The 15,623-nt window shown below is 51.2% G+C and overlaps 6 protein-coding genes across 6 annotated transcripts; 2 read left to right on the forward strand and 4 right to left on the reverse strand.

Annotated features, from left to right (window-relative positions):
* Positions 1-3,288: 3,288 nt before the first annotated feature.
* On the forward strand, positions 3,289-5,259 carry BDZ83DRAFT_771737 (uncharacterized protein; the record flags this gene model as incomplete). Its single annotated transcript, XM_060515369.1, has 2 exons — positions 3,289-3,333; positions 3,425-5,259. The coding sequence occupies 2 exons, from the start codon at positions 3,289-3,291 to the stop codon at positions 4,808-4,810; spliced, it is 1,431 nt and encodes a 476-aa protein (XP_060357472.1). The 3' UTR covers positions 4,811-5,259.
* A 521-nt stretch (positions 5,260-5,780) lies between these two features.
* On the forward strand, positions 5,781-6,857 carry BDZ83DRAFT_736298 (uncharacterized protein). The gene is made up of 3 exons (XM_060512992.1): positions 5,781-6,237; positions 6,306-6,560; positions 6,612-6,857. Exons 1-3 carry the CDS (start codon positions 6,211-6,213, stop codon positions 6,834-6,836), a joined length of 507 nt encoding a protein of 168 aa, XP_060357473.1. The 5' UTR covers positions 5,781-6,210; the 3' UTR covers positions 6,837-6,857.
* Positions 6,858-7,597: 740 nt separating this feature from the next.
* BDZ83DRAFT_798056 (uncharacterized protein) lies at positions 7,598-8,481 on the reverse strand. The gene is made up of 2 exons (XM_060515915.1): positions 8,379-8,481; positions 7,598-8,283 (listed from the first exon to the last, which is right to left on the reverse strand). The coding sequence occupies exon 2, from the start codon at positions 8,102-8,104 to the stop codon at positions 7,649-7,651; it is 456 nt and encodes a 151-aa protein (XP_060357474.1). The 5' UTR covers positions 8,105-8,283; positions 8,379-8,481; the 3' UTR covers positions 7,598-7,648.
* On the reverse strand, positions 8,439-9,782 carry BDZ83DRAFT_658214 (uncharacterized protein; the record flags this gene model as incomplete). Its single annotated transcript, XM_060511016.1, has 4 exons — positions 8,439-8,609; positions 8,940-9,248; positions 9,387-9,686; positions 9,747-9,782. The coding sequence occupies 4 exons, from the start codon at positions 9,780-9,782 to the stop codon at positions 8,439-8,441; spliced, it is 816 nt and encodes a 271-aa protein (XP_060357475.1).
* Positions 9,783-10,684: 902 nt separating this feature from the next.
* On the reverse strand, positions 10,685-12,199 carry BDZ83DRAFT_594827 (mannitol dehydrogenase domain-containing protein; the record flags this gene model as incomplete). The annotated part of the gene is made up of 1 exon (XM_060506738.1): positions 10,685-12,199. One exon carries the CDS (start codon positions 12,197-12,199, stop codon positions 10,685-10,687), a length of 1,515 nt encoding a protein of 504 aa, XP_060357476.1.
* A 1,778-nt stretch (positions 12,200-13,977) lies between these two features.
* BDZ83DRAFT_658216 (uncharacterized protein) lies at positions 13,978-14,986 on the reverse strand (the record flags this gene model as incomplete). The annotated part of the gene is made up of 2 exons (XM_060511017.1): positions 13,978-14,730; positions 14,849-14,986. The coding sequence occupies 2 exons, from the start codon at positions 14,984-14,986 to the stop codon at positions 13,978-13,980; spliced, it is 891 nt and encodes a 296-aa protein (XP_060357477.1).
* Between the last annotated feature and the right edge of the window lie 637 nt (positions 14,987-15,623).

Raw genomic sequence — 15,623 nt, forward strand, 5'->3', positions numbered from 1 at the left:
ACTTCAGCCTTACCACCGTTGTGGCTTGAATTGAAGACCCTTCCCTTTTGCAGAACTGACATGTCTTGGAGTCGATAGAATCTGACCAGCGGAAAGAGCATGGGCAAGTTATGTGGTTCCAATATAAGAAAAGGGCGTCAAAGAGCACTTTCCTTGCTGAGCGCTTCGGACTTCCCACGGTTGTTACCTACCTGGTCATTGATCTCACTCTCCCTGTCTGTTGTCAAAGTCGCTTACCTTATCTTCTTACAGGTCCCCATCTTTCTCCTTTCAACATCTCTAACGCTGCCTTTATCTCACAAGAATCCAATACCAGCCGATCAGACAAATTGGATCCTCGGCCTCCCGCCTCGCGCTTCGCGACCCAAGCAAGCTCATGCGCTCATGTCGTACGAATAGTCGAATACATTTGATGATGGCCGACTCAGTCAATGTACGTTCTCTCCCAATAGGTTCAGGCGAAGCTCGTTGTCAAATAGGCCGGCAAAACCGTTGACGTACCATCAGGGCAACGGTAACCCGCCAACGAGCACCCCCACATCTGAGGGCATAAGCGCACAAGACATCGCGGCCGTGACAAAACTCGTGTCAGTCGCACTCGAACATCTGGACACTCGCGAAGTTGAAGAACAACCCAAGACTGCGGAAGACTACCAGATGCTCCTGAAGAAGAAGGAAGAACTCATGACTTTGTATAACAGAGTTTTGCAGATGCTTAGCTTCACCCGACTCAGAAGCGAAGGGGAATCGCAAGCTCCGAAAATCGAAACGGTCAATGAGCTTGGAACGGGTTACTCAACTTTGCTCAAGGGCGTTGAATCTGTTCTCGCACGAGTCATTGTATGGATTGAGGAGTACGAACACGACAACGGAATCAACAATGGTGTTTCGGGGAGTTCATTTGCGCGGACGGCCTGATCGGGATCATTTGAGTCTGTCGAAAACACCCCGATAAGTGCAATGTCGGATTCGCGCGTCGCAAAACTCTGCAGCTATATTCATGTTAGCGTCGAGGATGGGAAAACATGGCGACAGGGTGGGCACATGGGATGGGAAGGTCACCGAGCTTTTCCCGTCAGAATGAGTGCAATTCAGGAGTAGAATTTGGCCCTCACTATTGGTTTTCGATTAAGTGTTTCGTCCCTTTCAGATGCTAATCAAGACCAGGCTCTTTGGACGGTTGGACCTCCCCCCCTACATAAGTTCAGCCCCCATGTTCTTGGCAACAACCTATGTCAGAGACGCCCCGACCGTGCTCTTAAGCTTCTCCTTCCCGCTGACTCAGTTCCTTCACTTCAAATGGTTCAAGTACCCGGGCCGTTAAGTATTGAGTTGGTGGGCCCGGCTAGGGCACTCTGTTTTCTATAGGGGGCAATCTGCCGGGATGACTACTCAGGCCAAGTCTCTTCTTTGGTTGCGTCCTCGTTCTCGCTAATTATGAGACGTCAAAAGAGCGCTTTCAATCCGAGCATGAATAAAGCCCTAAACTTTAAGTTCACGTCAGCAAAACTGCGCGCGTGGGAGATTCCAAAACTCATTGACTCGAAGCGCTGGGGTTATTCTCGGCAGCCACAACGGTCCAGACTCCGGAGTCACAAATTGTTAATTGTGAAGCAAGGACGGGACTCACGGGAGGCTAATGAGGGCTTAAACCACTGTCGATGTGACGTTCAATGTGCAGGTGGCCCCCTACCAAACACCCCTGTCCGTCAAATTTCTCGCTCTTATGAGGAGGGCCATTGCAGAAATTCTTTTGCATTATGGCTGTGATGCTGGTATTATAGGCGCTCTGAAAAAGCTTGAAGAAAACGGAGCTTGCAATTTAGGAGTCAAACGATTCCAACTTTGGGGAGCTCATTGACGGCAGGAATTGTGCTCAAAATGCCGACCACCGCCGTCTGCAAGCTGATGTCTCTAACAGCCACGGTAGTTGACAAATTATACGTGAGACTCGTGAAGGCGATTGTGAACAAAGGAGGCGCAATGGAACATTGCCCTAACTGTCTCTACCTCCAACAGCAAACGTACGTCGCAACTGGACTCAAGCGACTGCGCAAGTGTGAAGACCCCCAGGATCCCGAGGATCCCGAAAATGGATTACTGCGGAAATTATATGCCAAGAAAGGGAAGCAAGACTCAGCCAAATACAGATGAACACTTCAGAGGCGGTGTCAAGGCAGATACTACGAGTGTTTCTATGAATGAGCCTAACTTGGGAAGCGACATCTCACTTCCATGTAGCGATTGCAAACCACTTCGATACCCGCAAACTACCAAAGCTCAATAACGGGACCGGGGAATCGTCCCTCCGAGAGAGAGTGATAGTCGTTCAAACTATCTGGAATATAAGGTCAGAAGCGGAATAAAGGAAACTTTGTAACGCAACAATGATGGCCCAAAGCGAAATAGGACTCGACACCAGGGGAGAACAGAAAGGTCAGCCCAAAACCACGACGATGGGAGCTCCATACCAGATCCGAATGTGAGGTACGGCCGTAGGCAGCACGCTTAGGGGCATGAGATGTTAGCTAAGGGCTCAAGGCGATGCGGAATAGGAAAAGTTCCATTGCTTCCCGGACGAGGAAGGGGTCTATGAGGCCATTATGATGACACGCCATTCGTCGTTTGTATTTATATCCGGCCAAACTTGAGTTCATTGAATCTTTCCCATTAATTGGGTGGTTTGTACAGGCAACACGGCGTATGAACGCTTTTCTACAACCCGGATTAGTGCTGTTGAGAGCTCGATAAGAAGCTGTCCCGTTCCGGCTTCCATTGTATGGCAGTTGACGATTATCTTTCTTCGTCCAATAGCTACACAGAGGGAAATGCCTCAGACATCTTGTCTGTAAGCCAGAGTGCCTGGGATGCTTCTCACCTTAGGCCAAAGTGAAGATGAAGGTGAAGGTGAGGTCTGTCTGGGTTTGATGGCAGGCACCTTCCTCAACCTTCTGACCCAGCTCCTTCCTTCAATCGCGCCTTCCCTCTCAAGCACCTTTTACAAATCTTCCCGACGCGCCATCAAAACAATCTATCTCGCGTTCTCCCGGCCTCATCTTCTATTTCCTCCCACGCGCACATTGCCTCACTCTTCCCCTCTCATAGACACTCTTCCACGCGCACTTCGCAAAACAAGTCGTATCATCTTACGATCTTTACATTTGAGCATCACTCAAAACAAAATTTCAACGAGAACTACAAGCCAGCGCGTACTCAGCGTAAGGATCTCTTCGCATACCAATCTCGATCCACTTTTGCTGATCATTCTAGGTGTACCGGTTTGCCAAGATGCATCTCGTTTCTGAGACTATCAAGTCTGTCGACCTCATCAAGGTGAGTTCTCACGCTGCTTTTTTTCACAGTGATGGATCTGCGATGTGATTGATGAGCGCCAATGATTGCAATACTGACCATAGATCTGCAGGTGCTCAAGATGGAGAGAGTCGCCTTGAATGCCAGTCTTGACGAGACCAACAAGAAGATTGCTGCGGCTGAGGAAGCCTTTGAGAACGAGAAGCAGCAGCACATCAAGATCGAGGCAGAGACCAAAAAGCGCATCATTCAGGCCTTGAACCATGAGCCGATTGAGCTCATGGCAAACGAGCACCACGTTCACCGCCCTGCCGCTTCTGGCCGCACCGGCAGCGCTACGTCGACTGAATATACTAACAACATCGAGGGTACCAACAGCGTTAGCTCTATCAAGGATACTGTCGAAGATTGCTGCTGGGGACACATCCCTGGAGCGTCCAAAGACGCCTTATCTGGCTTGAAGGGCATCAAGTCTGAGCGTTCAGTTCTGTCTGACATCTCTTCCCGTGGGGACACTTCTGTCGATGGCAACTCCCCCTTGTCCTATCATTCCGTAAGTCCGTCAAAGGAGGCGCCTGTCTTTGACCAGGTGCTTACCAGCGACAACACCGCTGCTTTCATGGCTCACATCATGCACGAACTCCAGAACGAGCTCAAGAAGGAGCTTCAGGCCAGAGTCGACGGAGACTTCAAGCGCTCAATCGAGGAGCGTCTCATCCAGGAGCTCGCCAAGGAACTCACTGGCGACATCAAGGGCCGCCTCTACTACGAGCTCAGAGAGGAGCTCAAGCGTATCCTCAAGTGTGATATCACGTCCAAGGTCAAGCAGGACGTCAAGCGCGAGATGAGACTTGAGATGGTTAGCCAGCTCAAGTACGACATCATGGAGGACGTGAAGGACAGTGTCATTGCCGAGCTCAAGGAGATCCAGAACGGAGTCAACAACAAGCTGAAGAATGAGATTAAAGAAGACGTTTTCAACAGAATTAAGGTCGCTCTCACGCAGGATGCTCTGGACCAGCTCAAAGACACTATGAAGGGAGAGATCAAGAACGATGTCTTCAAGATTGTTCACGACGCCCAGCAAGCCATCGGCACTACTCTTGCGACCAAGGCTGAAGAGCACATGCTCCCTGCGATTCGAGGTGCTCTTCCCATCATTCAAGGGTGTGTCGTCGCCAACTTGCAGGTCGCTCTCGACTTCTACTTCAAGAACCAGCTTTCCAAGGAGATGGATGACGCCATCAAGAAGAAGACTGGCGATGACTCTCAGTGGATGCTCTCCCAGATCGAGTCGCTGGTCCCCGTCACCGTTGCTGCGGAGGTTTCGAAGGTCAAGGACGCTATGAAGACCGATCTGTACAAGGACGTGAAGGCCGAGATTGAGGAGGACTTTGGACAGAACATGGAGGGTCTGGCCCACGATGTTGTTCAGGAAGAGCTTGAGGCCTTCGAGAAGCGTACCCAGCCGACCGCAACTTACGTTTACCATATGTGAGATGTCTCTGACTTACGGCCGGTCGTGCACTATTGGCAAAGTCTGGATGTTCTCTCAAGACCTAAGTCTTTTGTCTTTCGGATTGAGAAGGTAAAGGATTGGGCTACCTGGTGGACCGCCAGCTTCGGTATTGGGATTCAAGGATAGGGTAATCAGAGACATCAATTCCAAGGTTACAGTCATCCTAGCATTCCCGGCTGTGTGTCTGATAGCCTAAATGTAATGAGAAAATGCAACAAGATCAACTTTCCAACCAAATTTCATTAAATGCGATTCGATAAAGCTCAGCCCAATTTCAATCTGAGTGCACCTGAGTTCATGTTGTCCCGGTTGTCGACAAAGGCTCTACGGCACAACAGAAGTGCTGCCTCAATCTCACCTCCACTCTCTTTGGGGCATAAGCAGGGTTGCCATCGACCGAGGCAAAATCAAAGGTAATGCTCTTTGGTATGGACTATGTAGATAGTTCGAAAGGTGCGTCATCAAAGAACCTTTAAGCCGCACTCAACACCCAAAAACGCCACAGGTCTGGGAATGTCACTGGACGAATGTGGTTGGCGGAGGGGGCTGGTGAGGAGGCAGTGCAGCCAGCTTGCAGGCCAATGGGGGCCACCGGAAGACACTTCCAGCGGGCCGGACCGGGGTCCGACACCAGATTGGCGCAAGTGTGCTGGGAAGGAGGGGCACGTCTTTACCTGATAACCAAAGGGGTTCAGTGTACCTATAGGTCAACCACCAACAGCTTATCGGAATCATTCAGGTAGCCAAAGTTTCAACTCATATAAAGAGCTATTGGCTGTGTGGCATTCGGCGTGGTGCGCTTGTTTTGGTAAGCGGAGATCAGTTGGATTTGTAACCTCGTGAGAAGGTCCTTCAGCTTGCCAAGAATTACTAGACCAACTGATACATGCAAATATCTACGAGCTACGTCCAGAAATCTTCAACTTTAGAGTCTCCTCCAGTCGCCTTCCATCTCAGGTTGAAGACTCAAATGTTGTGGTTGATGCCTAAAAGGCACGACACGTCGCGCGGCATGGGCGCGTGGCTGTTTGCACAGGATCTGCCTCCACCCGCACCTTTCCCAGCCTAACACTTCGGTTGACCCTTTCTACCCTTTGCGCTCCCAACAACGTAAAATACCGGCAAACGGCATCCTCCATCTTTCTCTTCAACACATGCCGACCTTCAGCTCCAGAACTCTACATACAGATAGTACACTCCACCAAACACACGAATCCCCTCACGATGGCCAAAAAGAAGAGCGTACCCAGGAAGAAGCAGAAAAGGGGGACGAAGACCAAACGGGTCCACCAAGAGACCATCGAGCAGCTGGGCGATCAGGATGGCAAACAGGATAAGCCCAAGAAACACAAGTGGCCACCGACGAGAATGGAAGAAAGATGACGGTCATCATGGGAGGAGAAGCGGTATAGTTGACCCTCGCATCACACATCTCATTTCGAGAAATCTGGAAAGCTGACTATTCCCGCCCCAGGAGATGGAAAAGCTCTGGGACAGCATGCAGATGACTATTGCTATTCAACTCCAGTCCAATACGATCTGGGAAAGGCTGGAGCGTATCTGGGCAGCCCTCGACACCCAGCCGAGTACAAACACCACGAGCCATATTGGACGAGATAAATTCAAGAAGGTGGAAGAGGAAGTCGGACAACTCATTGGTCGCATGAGAGATGCGATCAATGCCAACAACAGGCAGGCTGCTCAGGAAGGAATTCAGATTTCGGACCTGGTTCGAGCACCTCCACAACATTCTATGACAACTTTCGCTGACAAAAACTAGATTTCTGTCGACTTGTCAATGATGGAAGGCTTGGATGTCAAAGAGGTTGTGACAGGATTTGAGTTGGATCTGCTCAAAGTGACGATGAGCATAAATTGGTGCGTCAGTGGTCTTTCTCAAGCCAGTCAGCCAGTGGACCATGACGGCCTTGACTCTGTTCCCTCGGACAATGACAGAATTCGTCTCAGAGGTGGTTGGGGGCTTCAAAGCTGGTGGCTACCCTGATGTGGAACTTTGCATGAAGGCTTGTCTGTCTTGTCTGTAGCAAGGCGGTACTTGAGGGGATGTGAGGGAACAGGCACATACTACAAAGGCTGCTTTGTGAAATCACATATTCATGTCCATGTGCACAAGCGCTCTTTCGACTCAGTACTGTTGTCATTGGATGCCATCTCAATGATGCAATTCAACCGAATCCAGGGTATCTCCGATGCCCTTCCATCCTTCCCACCTTTGAGAAGTGATGGTCTCCTTTCAAGTGTCCGATACCCATCGCTTTTCTCTCCTACGAAACCAGATATTTTCACAAGCTTCCTAAGGACCTAATCAGTCAAGTATACAGCCAGCTCAACAACAAGGTCCCAGCTGCTCTAAAATCGTGTTTATTTGTCTTACGCCTGCTCCATTGCTTGGCACTGCAATATCGCTGGGCGCCCAGTTGCCACTTGCCAGGGACCTATTTCAGGACCTTCTTTTTGTTTTTCCTTTTTCCTTTTTTATTTTGTAGAATGGCTAGTGTGTGATAGCCTTTAATTGAGGTCCCAGCATCCATGCTGTTTACTCCAAGGATGAGGCGACGGAATGCGGCTATGATGATGATGATGATAATGATGACGACGCATTATCTCACATCATTCGCACCTTCGAAGGTTAGATGGCGCCTACTGCGGCCGCCAGCGGCTTTTCACGACTACATACACTGCATATAGGTCCCACGGCACCGGAGCCCCGATGACTAGGAAAGGAAGGTCAAGAACAAAACATTTGACAATCTACAATCCCACGCGTTTCTCTACTAACATGCTCTGACACTCAAATCAGAAGTGGGCAGTGGTCTTTCTGCCTTCCCGGAGTCGGGAAGGCACCCAGGTCTCGCCAGTCTCTGCCACGGGGCCGCGGCTTCCCTGCATATCTCCAGCCTCACCCACCTCTCCTCTGACTATCTTTGCCTTCTTCTGAGGGTGTCCTCCAGCCTCGTCGTCTTCATCGCTGCGGCTCCGCTTTTGTCCGGTATACTGGAGGCGGGCATTCATCTCCTCTCTCATAGCAGTCACCTCAGCTTGTATCTCTTTGTTGCGGCGCTGCAAAGCTTTAATCTCGTCGCATAAGCCCTTGCCGGAATCCTCCATCTGGCCCGGTTGGATGATCTGAGTGTGCTTGTGCGTATCTCCTGCCTCACCGCCAAGGGCCGCAGCAAGCTTGCTTTTGAGCGCGGCGATCTCGGCACCGTGGCCCTCGACCACCTCTTTCATGGTATCGATATCCTGCTGCATACCCTCCGTCTTCTCTAAGAGCCTGTTGATGTTCTCTGCGCCCTGCTCGACCGCGAGGGTGTGCTGCTGAGTACGTACCGGACGGATTATTTGAATCTACTGGATGATTGAGAAAAAGATTTGTTGGAATGAGGCAGAAAGAGAAGTTGAAAGGCGTGATGCCTGAGTCTGTATATTCACTATTACTTCAGATGAGAAGAGTGATCGCGACGGGTGGAGCGAAACGAGGATATCATTGGTTCTGGGCTCGAGAAAATACGATTTCGAGACTCACTGAATTTTCTTGAACAAGAACGTATCGAATCATGTGACAGGGTCGCAAAATAAGAGATATTTAGGCAACTTCCCCGCTGGAGAGTTGGGTATGGTCGGTGGGCAGGAGCAGGTGAAGTTGAGATTCGGCCGGGAAGGAACGACCAGTGCCCACATGGTTCAGCGGCTGTGGAGCTGCCACATCCGAGACTGCTAGGTACTCCGGGCTGTCCCCACCTCCTGAACTCCCTTCCTACATGTGATATGAGGTTCCACTGCAGGTTCTAATTGCATCAAGTTCACGAGGAGTTGCGAGGTATGAGGTTGAAGCAAGGACTAGTTGATGTTACTGGTTCCATAAGGAACGATAGAATATGTTTCTCGGTTGCGGTGCTATCGATAATGATGCTCATTCATTCATTATCACTCCCAATCCGACTGCAAAACTAAATGTGCGCTTCGCCTGCTGTGCATAGAGTCAACCATTTTGCAAATCCTGAAAGCCGCATCAGCGAGGAGCAACAGAACAATTGCCACCGCCCTAATCACTATCTTCCTGGTTCGTGAATTCAGCGCCGGTCACCTGGGTATTAAGCAACGCGCAGATCTCTTCTAGCTCGTTGTGGAAGTCCTGGTCCAGCTGCCGCACGAGCTCGAACATGTGGATAATGCTGAACATGGGCAGGGATTGAGTGCCACAGCAATGGCAATATGCGCCCACAGTATTCCTCAATGTGAGGTAACGGACGATATCCGTGATCACCTCCACACTTTTCGGGCTCAACTCTGTGTTACTCGCGATGCTTGCTTCATCTGGATGACGCAACTCTTCGTAGCTTGAAAACATTGATTCATTCCAGCCGAATGATTGGAGCAAGTTGAATACATCAAACTTGGTGGGTGTTGTTAGTTCAGGCCATGTCTGCTCTCAAGTACATGTACCCCAAAGTAGAGAGATTGGCGAACTCTAATACCCATAAGACTCATCCCTGATTTTGGTTTTGCTGACCAATCGCTCCACGCGCTGTACCCTGATGCGCTGCCTATGTATCTGCTCACGCAACTCCTTAACCTCGCTGCTCAGATTCTCAATCGCCTTTTTCTGGTCCTCATTGAGCTTGTAAGACATCAGGTACATGTCGACCAAGGTCTCAAAGGCAAACGAAGAGCTATCAACAGCTGCGACGCAATGGATCCCCTCAAACACCTTCTCCTTTTGCTCCTCCGTAGTGAGTTCGTCGGCGACCCGCTCGGCTACCTCGGGGCTCAGGATCTTCTGCGCCTCATGCAGGATAGTCAAGTCGGCGCCGGCTGAGACGAGTTTCTCAGTCTTTCCAGGTTCATCAGGTCAGCCGAGTAAAGGTAGAATTGGATGTAAGTAGCAACTCACTCTCTCGCTCACGGTTAAATTCCACTTGATATCCATGGTGGAAAGATGATTGGTGATCTGAAGACTGGAATTCGTCAGTACTTAGCAACTTGAGATGGAGGCTGAACATGTGTGGCACTGTGGTAGAATTCAGTAACTTACTGGCGAGGGTCGTGGCAAAAGACTTTGCAAGTTGCTCCAATCACAGGCAGACGACTCTGAAAGCTGTGCCGAAGCTATGATATGAATGGGTCTGGAGGCAAAAGCGGACCTGATTGGTCTTTGAGTGTTGAAGAGTCGATGGCCAGAAAAAGAAATGTCCCGATCACTGGCAACAGAGGCCTATTTGTAGCTATTGGACAGCACCCTCATCGTTTTCGGATTTCTAAAGAACCCTCTTGTGCTCCAGTCGAGAGAGCCCTTGGGACGGATTGAGGCCATCACACAGCTGAAGTAACAAGGAGCTAGGTCAACTGACCTCTTTGTTCTAGATACGGAGCCAAGGGGTTGTCCGCTCCCTCTCGAGTGTTTCTTTCCCTTGCCTGGCTTGGTCGAGCCCAAAAAGAGGGGTTAATGAGAACAACAAAAGTCTGCCAGGTAGGTGAGGGAGGCAAGTGGTCTGCCCGACGCACTAAAGAGCTCTGAGAATATCTGGAAGCTGCCGGGAGACTTGCAAGCAATTGAATAGCCTTGGATCCCTCTCCTGCTCGTTTGCGCACGGCACCTCCATATTTGGTGTATGTGTCACAGTCAAGTCCTCGTATAGACGCACAGAGGAGCCTCTTTTGTACAAAATCAAAACACAAATGTCTCTATAAATATCTATATCTATATCTATAAATCCTCATGACCGCTTCAAGTACCCATTTTTATCCCTGCTTTACTCATTATAACATAAAAGGCTGCTTGTACCAGCACAAGTCGACAAACAGTTTTACACTTCCCAGTATTGATTCGCTTTAATCAACGTACTTGGGAATGGTGGCCATCACGCCATCCTTGGCGATGAGCTCCATGGCCTTGGTGACCTCATCAATGAAGCGCTGGTCGCCGCGCAAGTCGTCACCGAACAGGATCCTGACGCTGAGCAGCTGGCGCGGGTCGTTGCCGCCGGCCTTTGCCAGGGCCTGGAGCTCCTCGCGCATCGGGTCGTCGACAGTGAAGGTCTTGCCCTCGTCGTCGACGCCGTTGATGTAGCGGAACCAGGCGCCGGCGACGAAGCACAGGCGGCGGAAGGGGCCCGTGGTCCAGATCTGCTCGGCAATGGAGGGCATGATGAACTGCGGGATCTTGCCGGATGCGCCGAGAGCGACACGGGGGATCTGGTCCATGATGGTGGGGTTGGAGAAGCGCTCCATGAGAGTGTTGCAGTACTCGTCAATGTCGACGCCGGGGATCTCGGGAAGCAGGGGCTTCACCTCCTCCTGCATCATCTGCCACACGAACTTGCGGTAGATGGGGTGCTCCATGACCTCGTGGACGTACTTGAAGCCGGCGAGCTGGCCGGGGTAGGCCATGGCGGAGTGCGAGGCGTTGAGGAGACGGAGCTTGTGCTTCTCGAACTGCTCGACCTCGTGGACGCCTTCGACGATCTGGACGCCGACCTTCTCAAAGGGCGGGCGGCCGTCGCAGAACTTGTCCTCAACGACCCACTGCATAAAGGGCTCGGTGACGACGGGCCAGCCGTCCTCGATGCCAAAGACCTCTGCGAGCGACTTGATGTCGTTCTGGGAGGTGCTGGGAGTGATGCGGTCGACCATGGCGTTGGGGAAGCCGCCCTTTTCGGCGATCCATGCGGCGATCTCTGGGTTCTTGAGGCGGGCGAAGGACTCGAGCATGGAGCGGGTGATGGAGCCGTTCTTCTGCATGTTGTCGCAGGAGAGGACGGTGAAGGGCTTCTGGCCGTTGGCGTGACGCCTGGCGAGCGCGGCGTAGAGGAAGCCAAAGATGCTGATGGGCTGGTCCTCGTTGGCCAGGTCGTGCTGGATGTCGGGGTGCTCCGATTGCAGCTGGTGAGTGTTCTCGTAGTAGTAGTAGCCGCTCTCAGTGATGGTCAGGGACACGATCTTGGTGTCGGGGTGAGCCATCTTAGCGATGACGGCCTCGCGGTCGTCGGGCGCGAAGAGGAACGAGTTGATGCTGCCAATGACGCTGGCGTTACTGCCCTTTGCTGAGCGCTCGATGAGTGTGTAGAGGTGGTCCTGGGCGCTCAGGACGTCGCGCATAGCGGCGTCATTGGGCCGGAGGCCGACGCCGCAAATGGCCCAGTCGCGCTCATCGTGCTTCTGGAGAAGGCGGTCGATGTAGACAGCGAGATGAGCTCTGTGGAAGCCGCCGACTCCGACGTGGACGATGCCCTCCTTGACGACGCTGCGGTCGTAAGTGGGGACCTTTACGGTCTGCTTGCCCTCCTGAGAGGAGATTGACGACAGGCTGTTGCTGGTGAGCTTAAGGCATTCCGTGCTGTGAGGCATCTTAGGATTAAAAGTAGATAATTGGTACAGACGAGCAATTTAGGAGGTGATTGATGAGATAGCGAGAGCGAATTATGAGAGAAAGGGGGGAGTGAGCTTGAGGATGAAAGTTGAAGTGATCAAGAACACACCGCTGCCTCCTGAGTCCTGACCGCAAGTTTTTAATGAGAGAGCGACAGACAGTCTGATTTTTGATAAACTGGGCCCGGTGACGTTTTTGGACTGGTCCGGCCTGATAAACTGGGATCAGAGGTGGAGCTACCAAAGCACACCTTGCCACTATCACTGACCTCAACATTTTGGCACTTTGGCAACCTGGAGAAACGAGACACCTGTGGCTTGAATGCTTAGAAGCCTCTGGAGACCAATCAAAAGGCACGGGGAGGCGGAATCGAGTCGAAACATTCCAGCCTCAGCCTTGCTACAAGCTGTATTTCTAGACCGAAGAGCAACTTCAAGAGACAAACATCAACGCACAACGGAAGGAAATCCGCCATCTCTCAAAGGCTCACCTACCTAAATTTAGCACACAAGCTCTAATTCCCCAAAACCCTTGTTATATCCGAGCTATTGGCAGCTTGGCCCTGCAATTCAGGGTCTCTCTCGTATTGTCACCAACGCAACAGAGCTCGTGGCTGGAATTCCAATTTTAACTTGCCTCATGTGACCGTTTATTGAGAGACATTGGCAGTTCTAGAGCTTCTCCAACTCATCTTGGGGCAATTGCCTTTCTCCGCCTGCACGCCAGGGTAACGATGTTGGGGAAGCTTGTGGAGAAAACCCCCTTATTCATCGGGCCCCGGCTGGGCACCACTGGGCCGAAAAGCTGGAGCACGCCCCTGAGAAAAAACAAAAAATCTACGGATCCAAGGTGGCGGTGCTTTATGATCCCGACACCGGTGCCGCGAGTCATGGGTGTTTTGCGGATGAACTGAACTTGCTGTGAACACCTACGCGCTGCGTCCAGGTGATGAACTTCCTCAAAAGCTCATAAACTCATTCGAAACATCCCTTTTCCGGTCTTGTCAGTTGGAAATGCCCGTATTCTTAGTCATCGGGCTCCGGATTCTTCTCACCCCTTATTTTTACCGCTCTCTCTGATGGATGGCGTGGTCTGAAAAAGGTCAAACATGAAGTGTTGCAGCAGAGTTGAGAACTATGCTTTCTCAATATTCGACATGGCACGTGAGCTATTCTAATAGAGTCCTGCAAAACCCTACGTCTCGGATTATTCTCTGCCCGCACATAATTGAAATGAGTGAGATGTGGTCAGTGGGTGGCTCTTGTGTAACATTTGCCCTCGGCTACCTCTGGCACTAATGATCATGATGAGAAGTCCTCCATAGGAAGACTACCTGTCAAACAGCAACAACGCACAAAGCCAAGTGGCTTTCCAATGCCCAACGTGCCTCCCGATAACCTCTTTGGACCATCCAGCTCTCCTCTTGGGAGACCATTCAAGACCACAGGCCAAAGAACAAGTGGGCCAACAAAACCAATGCAGTTGCCCAACCCAGCGTCGCGATGACAAGGTGGGGGTGTAAGGAGAGAGTCTCTAAGAGATGTAGGCGGTAGACGTTGATGTAGGTCGAGGCGACAATGAAGCCCATCGCCCTGGCTACGAACGTGATGATCTCGATGCGCAGCTCGCGAGGGCTGCGGACAGTAATGTTGATGTCGCTCGAATCGGACTGTGTAAGCAAAGGTATCGACTGCACATAGTGTTGACCCTCTAACATCTCTCGAACACCCTGTAGCTCCTGGTTGATCTGGTTCAACTAGTCCTCTTCGTCAGTGAGGAACTCCTCGGAAGTGATGTACTCCTCGTCACTGACCTCGTCACTGAGTTGTCGCGTTTGATCCCTGAGGACCCTGACAGTATTGCACCACTCGAGCAGGTGGTTGTAAACCAGCTCCAGTGCCAACGAGGTCCTTATGTTGCTAAGAAGGGTTTCTTCATGCCACAGGCCGAGGGGCTGGAATTGAGTGAAAAGGCCCCCACGGTAAGTCAGTCGGCGCAGCGGAAAGATCTCGCCGATGGTCTCAATGGCATTTCGGCGCTCTTGAACGGTGTTGACAGGATTTTCCGCAATTCTGGCCCTCATTCTAGTGATGATACGAGCGCACTTGGTCATGATGGGAGTTCGTTCAGAACCCACAGGGGCAATCGCTTCGATGACGCCAGGATCGGGGACGACGTCGGCAAGACTATCCTCAGAGATGTCGGAAGCAGCCTCGTCGATGTCAGAATCATCGAAGACAGCGTTGTTAAGTCCATTTTCAGAGTCTTCCGAACCAGACTCTGTAAGGACAGGAGAGCCCGGGACGGGACTGACGGGGTGAGCAATAGAAGCATTGTCGGCCATGTAGTTCGAGTGATTGAGAGGAAGAGGGGGCAGGTTTCTCAGCTGCCCAGGAGTGGCGTAAAGGGTCGTAGCCCACTGCGCAGAAGACTCGCTTCCAGAGCCATCATCAGAATCATCTTCGTCATGATCAGGAAGATCGGCTTCATAGAGACGCCGTCCTTGCATCTGTGAGAGTGAGGTGAGTGGGAATGATCTTTTTTCATTTTTCCTTTGAGCGAACTTCACACTGTTTCTCTAGGGATACAGCGAGGCAGTGAAAGAATGAGGATTGGGAAGGGCATACCTGACGGACTCTGCGCCTCCGTCTCGCGGCGCTGCGGCTGCTGCGGAAAGGCAGCTGAGAGCCCTCATGGTCAGAGGCAGACTCTGAGCCAGAGTCCGAAGCAGAGTCCGAAGCAGAGTTCGAAGTGGAATCAGGCATGGCTTCTATTTGGCCTGACTGTGACTTTGGGTGATTGTTTGTGATTCCAAAATGGCAAAAAGTGAGAGAAGGATGGAATACCCTTCTTTCTTTTGTGCTGTGAAAGCAAGAAAAGTGTGTTGAGATGGGGTGGGTGGGTTGAGTGAGGAAGGTGAAAGGTGAAAATTGAGAGTTGGGCAAATATCAATCGGCCCAGGTGCAGGCGCGGAAGGAACGCGCCTACCTCAGTATCTTTTTGTTTATTTTTGACCGCCGACTCGTTCCAGTCTTGTGCGTGATGGAATACTTACCAGCCTCTCCCAGTGCTTATTCAAGCAAGGTGAATGTAACCAGGGTCAGCTTCATCTACCACTTGTTGCTCACTCAAGAGAAAGAGATTCATCTTCTGACACTCTGATTCAAACTTCATGTTTATTGAAAGATGAGCAAACTGCCACAATTGCATGGAGGATGACTTATGAAAGCTCTCTGGATCAAAAGCTGCCAGGCATTCCCTATGATATCTGGGCCTGCAGTCCACCTCATTGCCTCTCATGCCGTCTGCCCATACTCTGTCATTCCCCTCATCCACATTCCTCTCCCCTGATAAGTGACATTGAGGGCAGTCTTAATGGGATCATTTGAAGTCTTGACTAAC

The sequence above is a fragment of the Colletotrichum acutatum genome, assembly GCF_030867785.1.
Source record: "Colletotrichum acutatum strain CBS 112980 chromosome Unknown BDZ83scaffold_258, whole genome shotgun sequence".
In the NCBI taxonomy this organism is placed as follows: Eukaryota; Fungi; Ascomycota; class Sordariomycetes; order Glomerellales; family Glomerellaceae; genus Colletotrichum; species Colletotrichum acutatum.